This window comes from Tripterygium wilfordii, chromosome 7 (genome assembly GCF_013401445.1).
Source record: "Tripterygium wilfordii isolate XIE 37 chromosome 7, ASM1340144v1, whole genome shotgun sequence".
In the NCBI taxonomy this organism is placed as follows: Eukaryota; Viridiplantae; Streptophyta; class Magnoliopsida; order Celastrales; family Celastraceae; genus Tripterygium; species Tripterygium wilfordii.
The window spans coordinates 13,497,281-13,513,275 of record NC_052238.1 but is presented as its reverse complement, the minus strand read 5'-3'; the positions used below and the strand labels follow the sequence as shown (position 1 = coordinate 13,513,275).

The 15,995-nt window shown below is 32.6% G+C and overlaps 2 protein-coding genes across 2 annotated transcripts; one reads left to right on the top strand and one right to left on the bottom strand.

The window, feature by feature from the left end:
• The first annotated feature begins 8,577 nt into the window (after positions 1–8,577).
• Positions 8,578–9,967, top strand: LOC120002618. The gene is made up of 2 exons (XM_038851378.1): positions 8,578–9,239; positions 9,453–9,967. The coding sequence occupies exons 1-2, from the start codon at positions 8,675–8,677 to the stop codon at positions 9,965–9,967; spliced, it is 1,080 nt and encodes a 359-aa protein (XP_038707306.1). The 5' UTR covers positions 8,578–8,674.
• A 1,629-nt stretch (positions 9,968–11,596) lies between these two features.
• On the bottom strand, positions 11,597–15,179 carry LOC120002617. Its single transcript, XM_038851377.1, has 3 exons — positions 14,970–15,179; positions 14,764–14,904; positions 11,597–11,671 (listed from the first exon to the last, which is right to left on the bottom strand). Exons 1-3 carry the CDS (start codon positions 15,177–15,179, stop codon positions 11,597–11,599), a joined length of 426 nt encoding a protein of 141 aa, XP_038707305.1.
• Between the last annotated feature and the right edge of the window lie 816 nt (positions 15,180–15,995).

Sequence of the window (15,995 nt, the reverse complement as noted above, 5' to 3'; positions counted from 1 at the left end):
TTTTTTTATAGTTAAGGACATTGGGCGGAGTCAGGAATTTTTGGGGAAGTTGGTGGCTGACCCTGAAAAGTTTTTAAGGGTTATTTATTGAGAAATTAAGTTATTTATTGAGAAATTAATTAATTTCTCAATGATTATATAGTAAAATTAAGGTGAAAAATAAAAACATCACGGAATGCATAGAGACCACGTACTTATAAAAACCCTCGAAGTCGCACATATGTAGATACGAGCCATGACACTTACAATAAAACAATAGCATTTTTTTAAAAAAAAAGAAAGAAATGTTGGTAAAAGGAGAAAGATAGGCTTTTTTTTTTAAAGAAATGCTGGAGTTCATATTCGAACTGTATACCGTGTGATAAAAAAGAATGCATGGTTTGCTACTAGACAAACAAATAAAATTTGAAAGATAATGTATAAAATATATATAAGTACTTTTTTTTCCAAAATTCAGGGGGTCTACCCCCATCCCCATGTGTCTTCACCCCTGTTAAGGAGGACTTAATTTATTGGCAAATATTTGGCGAGTGATAGATTTTTTTTTTTTAGTGAAGGACATAATTTGAGCGATAAGTGAAATACTCGAACTCAGGTTTCTTTTTTTTTTAGAAGGCAAAAAATATTCATTACTATCAGAAAAGAGCTCAAACACAATCCTTATTCCTTACAATTGAAATCTCACTTGCAATTGATAAACTAAGTGCGACCCGATCCAATAACACACACCCGAGAATGCTATTTGCTAGAAGTGCGACCCCTTTCACTTATTACGTGTAGGCGAACCCATAGCAGGGTTTGAAATCATAGATATTGGGTTTGGCAAAGCTAACTAGAATGCTAGATTTAAAAAATGAAAAAACATCCAATTGGAGTTTGGGCCGAAAGCACCAATCGGTACATGTTATGTAGCATGAACACAGACACGGGAGACAAAAACGACGCGACACTACACGACACGGACACGCGGATACGTGATTTTTAGAAAAAGTAAGATACGAATGTGTTGGGGACACAAAACATTAGTAGTGCTAGTCATACATTTGATAAATATAAACATACATAAACGGTGTGGCATGCTTACTAGGCAAGGTAACATGTAAAGCGTGCCATGTGCTTTTCTTTTTTTACTGAAATACCCTTAATTATTCAAACAAATCACCCACTTTTCTCTCAAATGACATCACATTTTTCTTTAAAACTATTCCGTTCCTTAAACGAAAATTCAAAACGTTTTATCTCCCAAAATACATGTTAGATTTTAAAAAAAGTATATATTCGGAATCAACATGTAAAAAAAACTCTTATCAACAAGACACATTGTCGATATGTTTTACATGGTCATTCTTAACTATTATGTTTCCATAAATTGTGTAATAAAATTTGAAACATTTAAAACAATGTAATAACAATTGGAACACAAAAAACAATGTAATAACAAACGATATTAGTAAAAAAATTAATGAAAATAGTTTGTTCATCAAATTAGGTTTTATAAGGTGAAATTTATACTAAAGCTCTGTTTGGCAGACAATTTGGTCAGTAACATATATTGTAGCATATATTACAAATAATAGATGGTGATAATAAATGGTAGTAGAAATTGTTCCTGAAATGTTGGTAGGTGTTTGGTGCAACTTTTGTTAGTAGTATATATGGTGTTATAATTATTGTGCAAATTAAGTGTAGAGGTATTATGCATTTAAGTTGAAACAGATTTAAATAAATAGCAAAATAAATTGTAAATAATTTATAAAACTAATTATAGCATTATTAAATAAATAAAAATTTAAAATAAAATTTATTCAAATTTAAAATTTAATAATCTATGCATTAATACGGGAGTTATAAGCCTTACACGTCACCTTCTACATACATCAAGTTTTTTGGATTAATTTCAAGCTTATTATTTTTTTAATGAGAATTTCAAGGTCACATGTGTTGGTATTTGCGATTGCGAAGGTGACATGCGTTGATTTCGAAAAAGTTATGTTCAAATGGGAGTGGCAATTTCATCCAGGTCAGAATAAAGGAGGGCATTTACGTAATGTGCAACCCAAATTGTCTTGAAATGGTCGAATTTGAGACAATTTCAAAAGTGACAATCAATTGTTATAAAAAAAAAGCTTTGTTTTTGTGTCAAATAATTGTTGTTTGGTTGACAAAAGCAATTTATTGTTTAAATACAATATATGGTTGACATAAATTGTCAACTAAATGGGTTGTACCCCTTCGGGGAGGAGTGTGTGTTGACTGGTGCTTATGGGTCTAGGTGTGTGTGTCTCTTCAAAAAAAAAAAAAACTAAATGGGCTGTAAATTAACATTTCAAGGAAGCATAAATCCTTATTTAATATATTCTCACTTAAGTTTATTGTTTTTTAGTTGGGGTAAGTATCATAAAAGCCCATTTACTTTACAAAATCGCTCAACTGAACCCTTCTACTTTTTTTTGGCTCAACTGAGCCCCTCTACTTTTGAGAATGAGCCACGTTAGCCCCTGATGCTAACTGACATTAATTTTTGTTGATGTGGCATTTTCTTTTCCTATGTGTATTTGTGATTAATTTCTTTAAAAAAATACTTTACAAATGACATGACATAGTCTTAAAAACCCTAGTTCAACGAAAGATAAAAACCATTTTGAAGAAAATAAAAAACCCACATCTGCGAGGAAGATTGTCGCACAAAGAGTTGCCAAGTTCGATTGGTGAAGACGATCATCATTGCATCCATTTTGCTCGGATTTGGATTTAATTTCAATCGTCTGCCTCTGATTGAAGCAAGGTATGGACTGTATACTTAGGTATTAGGTTATTAATTTGGGAGAAAATTAGGGTTTCTATTTGGGTTTAGGATTTTTTTTTTGGTTCAATCTCATCCATTGTTCAAAATTCTGCAGTTTGTCAAAATGACATCAAAGAAGATGAGAGCTATTCGATCAAGGAAAATAATCGAGGAGGAAAATGAGATATATTCGTCCAGCACCCAAGATAGCGACAATAGCTCTGAAGGAGAAGAAGAGTTTTTTCCTGGAGACGACTCTTCTAAGGATGATGAGGAACTAGTAGTTACTAGGGAGAAAGTGAAAAATTACAAGAGGGGATGGAAGGGTGTAGCTCTATTGTAGGAAAATGAGGAAGAAGGGGAGCATGAAGAAGTACAAGCTGAAGGTCAGGTCCATGTGCAAGCAGGTGGTCAGGTTGGTGAACAAGCTGGTGATGATGATGATGTTGGAGGTTTAGCTGAGGATCATGCTTTTTATGATGGTGAGAGTGATAAAGGCCTAGACAGTGATTATTTAGACTTTTCTGATCCAGGAAGCTACAGAGATAGCACAGATGAGAATCTAGAGCTGAGGGTTGAGGCCATTAGAAAGAGAAGTAGATTTCCACGATTCAAAAAGGAGAAAGGTATTCCTAAATTTGAGCTTAGTATGTTGTTTACTAGTAATGATGATTTCAAGGAAGTTGTTAGCAATTATGCTATTATGAGTATGACTAATATTCAATTTACAAAAAATGAACCAAGTAGATGTAGAGCTAAATGTAAAGGAGCTGTAGATTGTCCATGGTTGATATTTGCATCACATAGCAAATTGGTTGGTAGTTTTCAAATTAAGACATATGTTAGTGAACATACATGTCAACCAAAGAGAGGGTTAAAAAGGTAAACTTCAAAATACCTTACTAAGATGTTTTATGGTTTCATTTCAGCACATCCTAACATAAAATTAGATATCTTAAGCCCTTTATGGAACAATCTTTGGAATTAGATGTAAGTTTAAATCAATGTAAAAGGGTGAGGAAAAGTGTGTTGGCTCAATTAGCTGGTTGCTGTGAAAAAGAGTATACACAATTAAGGGATTATGCTGAGGAGTTGGTTTTCTCTAATTCTGGTAGTACAGTTTCTTTGCTGACTGATAAGCAAAATGAGGGTGGACATGTTCCATTCAAAGCCTTCTACATTTGTTTTAGGGGGTGTAAGGAGGGTATGATTAAGGGGTGTATACCAACATTAGGAATTGATGGATGTTTTCTGAAGGGATTGGTTAAGGGAGAATTACTAACAACAATAGGTCGTGATGGAAACAATCAAATGTTCCCATTAGCTTCGGCTGAGGATTATCTTGGACTTTCGTATAGATATGTATCCAAAGAGTTTGTTGGATCATGTATTACTTCCTAAGTTGAGGAGGATGCCAAGGAGACCCAAGAAAAAAAGAAGAAGGGAACAACATGGGATTGTCACCAAAACTAAATTGTCAAGGGAAGGGAGGATTATGACTTGCAATGTGTGTCATGGCAGGGGGCATAATGCTAGGAAAAATGCATGTCCTGGTAGGATTGGCTCCAGTAGCCAAGCTAGTGACATAACTACAAGAAGTACACAAAGGATGATAAGGCAAACACTAAAAGTAGTACTATGGCATCACAAGTAATGCAAGTAGGAGGTAATAGACCAGTGCAGGGACTACCTACTAGGCCTAGGTATGTCAACCCATTTCACAAGGAATGCAGGCCCAAGACCAAGCCAAAAAAGATGACATTATTGGCTGGTCTTGGTCTCTATATAAACCCTGAAATAGGTCATTCAATTCTGAATGTAAGTATGTTATTTTGCATTTATTCATGTCTATGGTACATCGTATATTCATGTTTAAAATGCCTAAAAGTAACTTTATTTTTGCAGCCTGGGACTTCCATGGCAAGGGTGGTTGACCATGGAAGTGGGAGTACAAATTTGAAACAGAAACCTCGGATGCAGGGCAAAGCTGAAGAAGTGTGTTTTTTGAATTTGCATTGATGGACCAGAATGTGTTTTGTATAGCTGTTGTTTATGGATGATGTTTAAGGACGATGTTTATGGATGATGTTTGAATGTTTTTATGGATGATGATGCTGATGTTTGTAAATTTGGTTATATATTAGTCCATTTTGAATTGTCATTACAGGGGATAATTAGAACGATTTCTTAAGAGTACAAGGGTTTAAATGACCCATTATTTAAAGTACAAGGGCTTTATTGGCCCCAAAATAATAACTTTCAAAACATTCAAACATAAGACATGTATTCTTTTTTGGCTTTTTACATTTGGACACGTGTCAACATTTCTATAGGCCTATATATGTGGCTGATGAGTAAGCAAATTACAAATATTTCAACTCATTAGTTAGCAATCACATCAGTATAAATTAACGTCAGTTAGTATCAGGGGCTAACGTGGCCCATTCTCAAAAGTAGAGGGGCCCAGTTGAGTCGAAAAAAAGTATAAGGGCTCAGTTGAGCTGTTTGGTAAAGTAGAGGGGCTTTTCTGATACTTATCCCTTTTTTAACTGTATAGCATGAGAAATCTGATTGTTTATTTTAAGAATATTGAAATTATTTGTATAACATGAGAAATTCCATTGTTTTATTAAATTGTTTTTGATCAACACAAACCTTTATTAATTATTTCAACTTTTTATTACATTGTTTCAGCTTTTTGTCTGTTTATTATTTTTTATCAATATAGACTTTTATTACATAATTTCAATCTCTTATCGTTCACACTTTTATTATATGATAATTGTGGGTTCACAAAATTTTGCCATATTTTCTCAAGAAACAAATATAAAAAATAATAACCCAAAAATAAAAAATGTAAGAAAAAAATAATTTACCATTACTTATGTGTTGTTGTGTCAAGTACTCAAGTCTTTTACACCAACAAACACAAACAACAAAACTATTCAAAAAAAAATTAAAACAATTCCTATTTCTTCATCTAATATGTTTTGACATCTGTGGCTAATAGTCACAAAAAAAAAATTTAAAACATGAGCACGTGACAGTGAAAATTAAGCAACTAGCTCTAATTCTAAATCAATTGTTCAACAACTGGACAAAAACCGGGTGGTTCAAGAGCTCTGCACTCACCACAAAAACTCTCTGACATACAAACGAAATTTATGAAGAGCCGAATCTACACCGGGACTACGGTTCATATCAACATCGAGGAGGAATGGAGAAAAATAGGTGGAATGGAGGAGAGAGAGGTGGATGGGAAGGGGGTTGGAATTATTCCAGGAATTTCACCAGATCTAAACCATCCAATGCAACAATGCATTGATTTGACAACACTACACTCACACCATTCAATGGTGTAGATCTGGTGGAATTGTTGGAATAATTCCAACAAATCAGTTTCCGAGGTGGATGTGGTAGAGAGAGAATGAGGGGACGGGTTTATAGGAGATAACATATTTTAAAACGAAAAAACTATTTATCCCAATAACTGGGATCCCAGTTGCTGAAGTGTATGGAGGAGATTAAAAGTACAAGTGGGAGGCGAAGTGAGGCCCCCCACCTGCACTTTTAATCTCCTCCATACACCTCAGCAACTGAGATCATTGGGATCTCAATTGGTGGGACGAGTAGCAAGGTTGATTTTAAAAAGAAACAAAAATTGTATGGATCCCAGTGAATCCCGTCCCAACAGTCCCAATAGCTTAGGTGGCGAATGACATGGCATATACGGGTCTCACTTTTTAAGTAATCTGTAAATATCATATCACTTAAATGAAATACAGTTTCTTTGTAACGAGCTAATCCACTAACAATTATGCCTTTTATATAAACTAAAAATCCTATGGATATTCCACAAGAAGATTGTTCCACTACTCTCTCAAAAGCAGGGCATCTGACACCTGGAAATTCCCATATTCTTCAATTGTCTTGAGTAAAATGTAATACTGGGCTCATATATACATTTACTATAAATTCTAGACACACACACATATATATATGCGTACAATCACACCAAAAATTATCATAGCACATCCATCTCATAATCGCTAACAATGCCTTCACAAATAACATCTACATAAAAGTCTAAAATTCAGCAACATAGAATATTAAAATGCCTCCAGAACAGTTGCTAGTCTTTGCATTTCGTGGTTTATGCTTTTATGCTAACTTTCAGAACTATCAATCATGACACAACCAATTTTAGTTTTCACCTCAATCTCTTCTTCTGCCTCTTTTTTTTTTTTTTATCTGAAACATTAACAAAAATATATATTTCATCAAGCCTACCCAAAACTATTAATCGAGTACACAATGGGTAGACATCCAATACATCCAAACACAAGAAAAGGGTTTAGAATGAAATTGCAGTAGCATTAATTTTAACAAGAAAGCAATGAAAATCATGATAAGAACTCTCTTACATGCCTATTAACGTGGTAAGTGACTAGGAAATAAACAACTTGTCCCTAAAGAATAGGAAGTATTCAAACCACTAAGCAACTTACAGAAGCACATCCTAAAGACTCAATCAACACTAACAAGCAACAATTTCAACAATTCATTGTTATTGTATTTTATAAAAAATCTAAATATTATGGTGGAACCCCAATCAAAAACAAAAAAATAAAAATTAACAGAATATGGGGTAGAGAATATCATTAAACCTAACTTTGAAAGAGACGAAGACAAGGGAAAACAATTTGGGGATTAGGTTCTTTCCAAAAACACAAATCAAAAGGGAAATAAAAAACACAAACTTAGAAAGAAATAGTGTCTTCATCTTCTTCATTACAAGATCCAAATTGATCCCTCAGATTTCCAATCTTTGCCGCTGGCTCCGCCATTGCTGATGGAGAAGAAGATGGGGAGAGAAGATTTTTTCTGTCGATAGTGTCTTACAAGAGAGACAAAATGAAGCATGTTTTATGCGAGAGAGAAAGTGGAGCGAGATTATGATGAAACGTGATGATATTTACCAGTCACTTAAAAGTGGGACCCACATATGTCATGCCATTGGCCACCTAAGCTATTGGGATTGCTGGGATGAAATTCACTGGGATCCATACGATTTTTGGAAAAGAAATAGAAAAGAGAAAGGAAGGAGAAGAGGAAAAGGAAAGAGGAGAGAAGGGGAAGAGGGAAAATATAATTTCTGATTTCTGAATTTTTTTTAAAAAAATCATGTGGCGTGGTGAGTTGTCATGCCACATAAGTTACGTACAATTATGTACAAAAAATCTATGTATGAATATATTTTTCCTTCAAACATAACATTTGTACTCACTATGTCAAGCCCAACTTAGAGCATTCTCATTGGTATCTCTTAACAGATTCTCTATTTTATCTACAAAATACCACTTTTTAACAGTTTACAGATTCTCTATTCAACAACAACTGCATCAGTATCTCTATTCCAAATCTCTACAACATTAAAATATTAATTTCTTCTTATTTTATTGTTCCTTATATATATTATATAATTTCAAGTAACGATTAAAATATTAACACAACATATTACAGTTTTTTAAATTTTAGACAAAATAATTAATATTAATAAAAATAAAAGTATAATAGTAAAAGATAATAATTAATAAATTAAAATATTTATTAATTTATAATAAATTAAAAAAAAATATTTCCAACGGCTATATTTTAAAAAGAGAGATTCTTAACGATTATATTTGAAAAACAAATAATCTCAACGGCTATATTTTAAAAACAAAGATTCTTAACGATCATATTTGAAAAGCAAATATTCTCAACGGCTATATTTCTAAATTTATAAATAAAGGCAACCTCATTTTGTTTCTTACAACAATTGTTTCCTTAATTTTTGCTCTCAAATTTCAACTCTGTTGCGTTTGCTATCATCTTTCCCACAATCAAATGAGTTCATTTTTTAAAAAATGGTTTCAAGAATCTGTTTTCGACTCTTCCTCTGATGAAGAGTTAGAGGAGATGCTCATATTCCAAGCAGAGCAGCAGAGGTTGGAGAGGATGAGGGCCTCAGCATCACGTACTCCTCGATTGTACATCGATCGTGGCTTTATTGAGGGTCACAACCGACTTTTCAATGATTATTTTGCTGAGAATCCGGTTTATCCTCATGACCGATTCAGAAGAAGATTGCGAATGAGACGTGATCTATTTCTTCGCATCCAGTCTGCATTAGAGGCTCATGAACCTTATTTTCAGCAAAAAATGGATGCAGCTGGAAAGTTGGGATTATCTTCACTTCAGAAGATTACAGCTGCGTTACGAATGCTTGCATATGGTGTCTCTGCCGACCTTTTGGATGAGTATGTGCTAATCGGAGAGAGCACTGCGGTGTTGTCTATGAAGAAATTTGTGAAAACAGTGATATCTGTTTTTGGAAACGAATACTTGCGATCCCCAAATAGCGATGATGTTGCGAGATTGTTGGCTATCGGTGAAAGTCGAGGCTTCCCCGGAATGTTAGGAAGTATTGATTGCATGCACTGGAAGTGGAAGAATTGTCCAACCGCTTGGAAGGGGCAGTTCACTGGTCATATTCACGAACCAACACTTATATTAGAAGCTATCGCATCGTATGACCTATGGATTTGGCATGCATTCTTCGGATTGCCGGGTTCTCATAATGACATCAATGTATTGGATCGTTCGTTTGTGTTTTCAGATCTAACTCAAGGACGTTTCCCACCAGTGCACTATTATGTCAATGATCACCATTACTCAATGGGTTACTATCTCGCTGACGGTATCTACCCATCGTGGGCGACTTTTGTCAAAACAATTCCTATGCCACAAACCAATAAGGCTAGACATTTCAAAAGGATGCAAGAATCTTGCCGAAAGGATGTTGAGCGTGCTTTCGGTGTTCTTCAAGCAAGGTTTGCAATAGTACGCGGGCCAGCTCGCTACTTCAAACGTTCAACACTTCATGATATAATGTTGGCGTGCATAATATTACACAATATGATTGTTAAAGATGAACGACATTTACACGTTCAACCTGACATTACAGACATGTATGATCAAGCTGAAGATGGTCCTCCTACGCCAGTACTGGAGCACTTACGAACTCGTGAGTTTCAAGACTTTGTTAACCAATACATCCGCATTCAGGATAGAGAAATACATACCCAACTTCAAGCTGACCTTGTGGAGCATTTGTGGAACATTAATAGCAATGCTTAGTAATGTTTTTGTTCAATTTGTTTATTTGCTTAGTAAATTTTTCATATGTGTGTAAGTTTCTAATTTATATATCATTAGTATGTCTTTATGAATTAATGATTTCGGCATAAATTATTACATAACAAATGATTTATGAAAAATGATTTCATCAACACCGAGACAATATTATATAGTTTTTTTTATGTTACAGAATCGGTTCAAGTGCGCTGGAGTTATTGCATTCACAACCCATGTCGGTATTATAACGATTTCTAACAGATACCGATGCAAGTCATATTTGATGAATATCTGTACGGATGAAACTGCATTTTGTCTACAGATTGTGTTTTACAGTAACCAATGGGAATGCTCTTAGGTTCACTATTTGCAAGCCTATGTAAGTCAGACTTGTTGTCAACTCATTCAAAGAAAAGCTCAGCCATAACTCTAGAAAGGTCTTATATGGAAAAAAACAAATCAAAAACAATTCACCCACTTGATAGAGTAAAAAGAGAGAAGACTCTAGAGAGGAGATATCCTGACCGAGAGAGACTTCATTCTCCTTCTTGTATCAAAATGATGTGTTCTGTTTTATAATATATCATATGTTTTCTATTTTTTCAATACTTCATTCTCTGAAAAAGTCTCGAGTACATTCATACTAAAATTCGTACAGCTTACAACATATATATATACACACATACATATATATACATATATTGAAACAAAGTAAAAGATTAGAATTCTCTAGATAAAGAAATAAAAAAATCCATAAGACAGTCAAACAACTATTTTATGTACAACTACTTACTATAAATATTCCATATTGAGTGAAATGACGTAATAGGTGGTTGCCCAAATGGATTTGCCTCAACATGTCTTTGAACATTTACGGCACTAGCTACATCTTTCAACTACAACCTCAAGTCACCTCCCACATCTGTTGAGAGCCATGGGCACGAAGGGGAAATAATCAACCATCATAGTTTAGAAAGATCACATGGCCAAAGATTAACCACGAGAAACAAGTTGAACTCAAAAAGTAACATAAATATCTTATGTACTGAACAATCTTCAGTATTTGTAAACTTGTAAGAATATGGGAATATCAATGTGTGTGCATCAGAGAGGATAATTTTAAACAAACTGTATTCGAAGCATGAAATGGAGCATAAAATGCTACTTTAAAGTACTATTAAGTTCACCGGCTTGCGTCACGCCTTATTAAACGTATCATCCGACAACAATGTGTTTGATTCATTAAATTCTCCCTTTTCCCATAATTTATTCAATTCCTTCAAGATCAAGGGTGTATTTATGTTCTCAAATGTCTTGAATCCAATGTCGGTATAGTGAGACTGATCCTGTACCAGGCTAATTTTCATGCACCTGGTGTAATACCTTGGCAAGGAAATGCATTTAAATGATAAAATGCAAAAAAAAAAAAAAAACCACTCCAAGTAGTGGCGTATGCACGTTGGTTACTGGGAAACAAGGTCAGTGAATTCATGGTAACATAGCAACTCACATAAACAAAAAGGACATACCCAATAGAAACACAACTTGTCTCTGTTGTCTCTCATCAGAAATTCAATCAGCGGGTCTAGATTTTTCATTTAGTTACGTTGGCACATTACCACATAGTCGTCTTCAAACTTCAATCACCGACACTCCCGGATACGTCTCCAAGTCGTGATCCCAGTTACGACACTCCTTCACAAGGACCTGTGAACAATGAGAAAATTGGCTTCACAATTCTTTTCAGTATTTGTCATTAAAAGCCACTTTCAAAAATGGATCCTTAACCACTTAATTTTTTGAATTCTTTGATTCTAAGTTATATATTAGACACTTAAATGTGTTGAAAACCATTGTTTTGATAATTTTCTTTAAATGAGTCAATATAAATCATTAATCTTTACTACCTATCAAAAAAGATAGCTAGGAGTTGACGGCTTTAAAAGAAACAAAGTGAAAATTTTAAGAAGAGTTTTAAAATGTATTAATTTTTTTTTGTTCTATAAATCATCACATTAGAAACATTTTTTAAGTATTGAAAAGGATTGCACAAAAATTTTCTCATGGATCAAATGGGCCATCTCATCACATTAACTAATAAAATCATTAAATCTTCTATCCTTTAAGTTAGTAAAAAAAAAAAAAAGTGCAGTGCATCAAACTTAATTGGGAAATCAAGAAATTAATTATTTTTTCTATAAAAATAATTGATTGCTTTTAGTTAGGTTGCTATGGTGAACTCTTTCCAAAAAAAAAAAAAAGTTGCTTTGGTGAAATAAATTTATAAATTCAAAATCATTAATTGTAATTTTAAAAGGAAATGTCGAGGGGAGTTTTCAAATTTTGCCAAACCAACTTTTAAATTTCCCTACAAAATTCAATAATGCAACTCTCTTAGGTTATGTTTGTTGATCAAGGAATGGTAATGGACATTACATCACTTTATTATTACGACTTCTATGTTTGGTTGGTCTTGAGAACAATTGTAATGGAATGACCATAGGAATGATCATTCCCTTGTTAGTAATAATGACCATTCCCACTTCCCCTATGAATGGTCATTCCTATTCTCCTGGAATGGTCAACTATTTCATTTTTACTATTGTACCCCCATTAATAAAACATCTCATTAAAACATAAGTATATTATGATCAACAAACATTTCATTACCATTACATTCCCACATATATTTTACATACCAAAAATAATATTATCATTATACTTATTGGAATACATTTATTTTTTTCAAAAATATAACATTAGATTTTAAAATCTAAAATATATATAATTATATTTTAAAAAATAATATAATATAAATGTTTTTATTATATTATATTTTAAAGTCTATTAAACATATATAATAATATTTTAAAAATAATATAATATAAATATTTTAATCATATAATGTTTTAAAATTGGGGAAATTAGATAGAATGGCAAAAAATAATATTTATATCCCAACAAGGACAAAGAGGGAAAAACTTTAGAAAAAAATACAAATATTGTTGAGTGAATAAAATATCATTCCTATTGTAAACACTTTATTCTTTATTTCATCATTCTTCTTTCTTCGGCGCTTCTCTTCTTCCTTCCTTGGACGTCTCTCTTTTTCTTCTTTCTTCACTGCTTCTTCTCTCTTCTTCCTAGATCGACTCTTCTTCCATTGCTTGCAACATAGATCAACATTTTTCTTCTACTTCCTCTTTCTTGCGACTAAGATCGGGATCGAGGCTCCTTATTCTTCTTTCACTTTCAGCAGAGACAGATCTTCAAAGTAGAGTTTTGATCTAGAGAGAGAAATAGAGAACGAATATGAAAAGGTGTTTTCTATCTTCAATATCTGATATTATATATGTTTTGTATATGTAAATATTATATATGTTTTGTATTTATCAATAATCTTCTGAAATCGAATATGTAGATATTATATCTGTTTTGAATCTGTTTTGATATGTTATCAGTTTTGGTCCTTTTGAAACTTCAAACAGATGACATTTAATTAAAGACAAATAATATTTTAACAAGACAAATAACATTATGACAAATATCAAATTAATCGAAACAGATAACATATCACATACAGTTTACATATCTCAAATAAGAACCAAAAAATCACGAAAATCATCACAGAAAATTCTAAAAATAATGATGTGATGACAGATAGAAGGAGAACAACAAGATCTACAAGCCCCATGATGAGTATGAGTAGATCTAGTTTGAATACAACAAAAATCGGGATGAAAAATCACTGAAAATGCCATAGAATTGTTGAATAAGCCATGGGGGGTGAGGACAAAGCTTTCGACATTGGAGATGAAGATTCCAGCCGAGGTCGGAGATGAATCACGCCGTGTGTCATGTTTGAGAATGAAGATGAGGATATTTTAGACAATTAAATCATATCTTTTAAACTTTATGGATTTTATGGAATACAACTTTTAAGAGTGTAATTGTCGGAATAATAGTTTTAAGAGATGGACTTATCATCAATTTTCCCTTTAAAATTTATGAAGAGATAAATGGTATTTTGGTCAAAAAATAATTTATTCCTATTCCATTCCAACAAATATTTTGTTTGCATACCAAACATTATAATTTTCCATCCCAAAAACTGAGAGAATTTCTATACAATATATTGTCAATTTTCAAATGGTCTTAGAGCACTCACACTGGTATCTGTAAACCAGTGTGAGTCGTTATTATCTAGAGTAAAAATGAAAGATTGCTTAAAAGATGGGTCTACATTGGTATCGGTAAAAAAACTGTATAATACCGACAATTTATTTTTTGTGCCAGAGTTGTTGCAACGCTACAATAATCTGTACAAGATAAAATTAATATTTTATTGAGCTTTATATCTCCATACTCTCTCTCATCTTCATCTTATCTCTCTGCTCACTCTCATCTCTCCCTCCCTGCTCATTCACATCCGCAGCAGAGTTAATATTAATAACTTAATATTAAAATATAAATAACAACACAAATGTTAAATTAATAAAAATATTAAATATTAAATTAGTAACATATAAATTAAAAGCTTACGCATACGGAAGTTTAATCGAACAACAACATTACGAGAAAATAAACATATCGAACAACAATATTACTAAGCATTGCTATGAATGTTCCACAAATGCTACACAAGGTCAGCTTGAAGTTGAGTATGTATTTCTCTGTCTTGGATGCGGATGTATTGGTCAATAAAGTCTCGAAACTAGATATTCGTTTCCAAAAATAGATATCAACGTTTTAACAAATATCTTCATAGACAATATTGCTGTGCTCTCCCCGATTCTCACATACTCATCCAAAAGGTCGGCGGAGACACCGTATGCAAGCATTCGAAATGCAGCTGTAATTTTTTGAAGTGAAGATAACCCCAACTTTCCAGCTGCATCCATTTTTTGTTGAAAAAAGGGTTCATGAGCTTCTATGGCAGACTGAATGCGAAGGAATAGATCACGTCGCATTCAAAATCTTCTTCTGAATCTATTAGGAGGTAAACCGGATTCTCTGCAAAATAATCATTGAAAAGTCGTTCGTGACCTTCAATAAAGCCACGATCAATATACAATCGTGGAGTACGTGATGATGAGGCTCGCATCCTCTCTAACCTCTGTTGCTTCGCTTCGAATATGAGCATCTCTTCTAACTCTTCATCAGAGGAAGAGTCGAAAAGAGATTCTTGAAACCATTTTTTAAAAAATGAACCCATTTGATTGTGGAAATGATGATAGCAAATACAATAGAGTTGAAATTGGAGAGCAAGAATGAAGGAAGCAATTGTTGTAAGCAACAAATTAAGGTCGCCTCTTTTTATAAATTTAGAAATATAACCGTTAGGAATCTTTACTTTTCAAATATAGCCGTTGAAAATATTTACTTTTCAAATATAACCGTTAAAAATCTGTACTTTTGAAATATAACCGTTGGGAATATTTGATTTTACTTTATTATATATTAATAAATATTATTAAAATTAAAATTAATTGTTTTGTCTAAAATTAATATATAAACTAGATTATATTTCGTAAACATTTTAATCCTTACTTGAAATCATATAATACACATAAGAAATATTAAAATAAGATAAAACTAATATTTTAATACGATAGAGATTTAAAATAGAGATACTGATGCAGTGTATGTTAAATAGAGAATCTGTAAACTATCAAAAAGTGGTATTTTGTAGATAAAATAGAGAATCTGTTAAGAGATACCAATGTGAATGCTCTTACATGGACAATTTGCAACAATTTTCTTTTTTTAACCTTCACTTTATATTGGAGTGACTATTAATACCCTCATTCTCTCTCCACTTTTTTTTACCCCACATTTTTAGTTTGGATTAGTTAATAATTTAATTCTTTAAATAAAAATATTAAAAATTATTTGAAAAGTAATTGATAATATATTTATTTTAATTTTTTTATTAATTTATAAATTATTTTTTTTGAAAAGTTAATTTATAAATTATTTGTTATTTATTTAATCATTTATTTTAATATGTTTCAACTTTAACACATAATAC

Bases quoted from the DNA above. Each gene is read 5' to 3' on its own strand.
- LOC120002617 (XM_038851377.1), bottom strand. From the start codon at position 15,179: ATGGGTTCATTTTTTAAAAAATGGTTTCAAGAATCTCTTTTCGACTCT. The intron at 14,905-14,969 runs GTTTACCTCCTA...CTTCGCATTCAG, and splicing joins ATTATTTTGCAGAGAATCCG to TCTGCCATAGAAGCTCATGA. The intron at 11,672-14,763 runs GTGAGAATCGGG...CATTGTTCACAG, and splicing joins CCGACCTTTTGGATGAGTAT to GTCCTTGTGAAGGAGTGTCG.
- LOC120002618 (XM_038851378.1), top strand. From the start codon at position 8,675: ATGAGTTCATTTTTTAAAAAATGGTTTCAAGAATCTGTTTTCGACTCT. The intron at 9,240-9,452 runs GAATGTTAGGAA...TTTCAGATCTAA, and splicing joins TGAAAGTCGAGGCTTCCCCG to CTCAAGGACGTTTCCCACCA.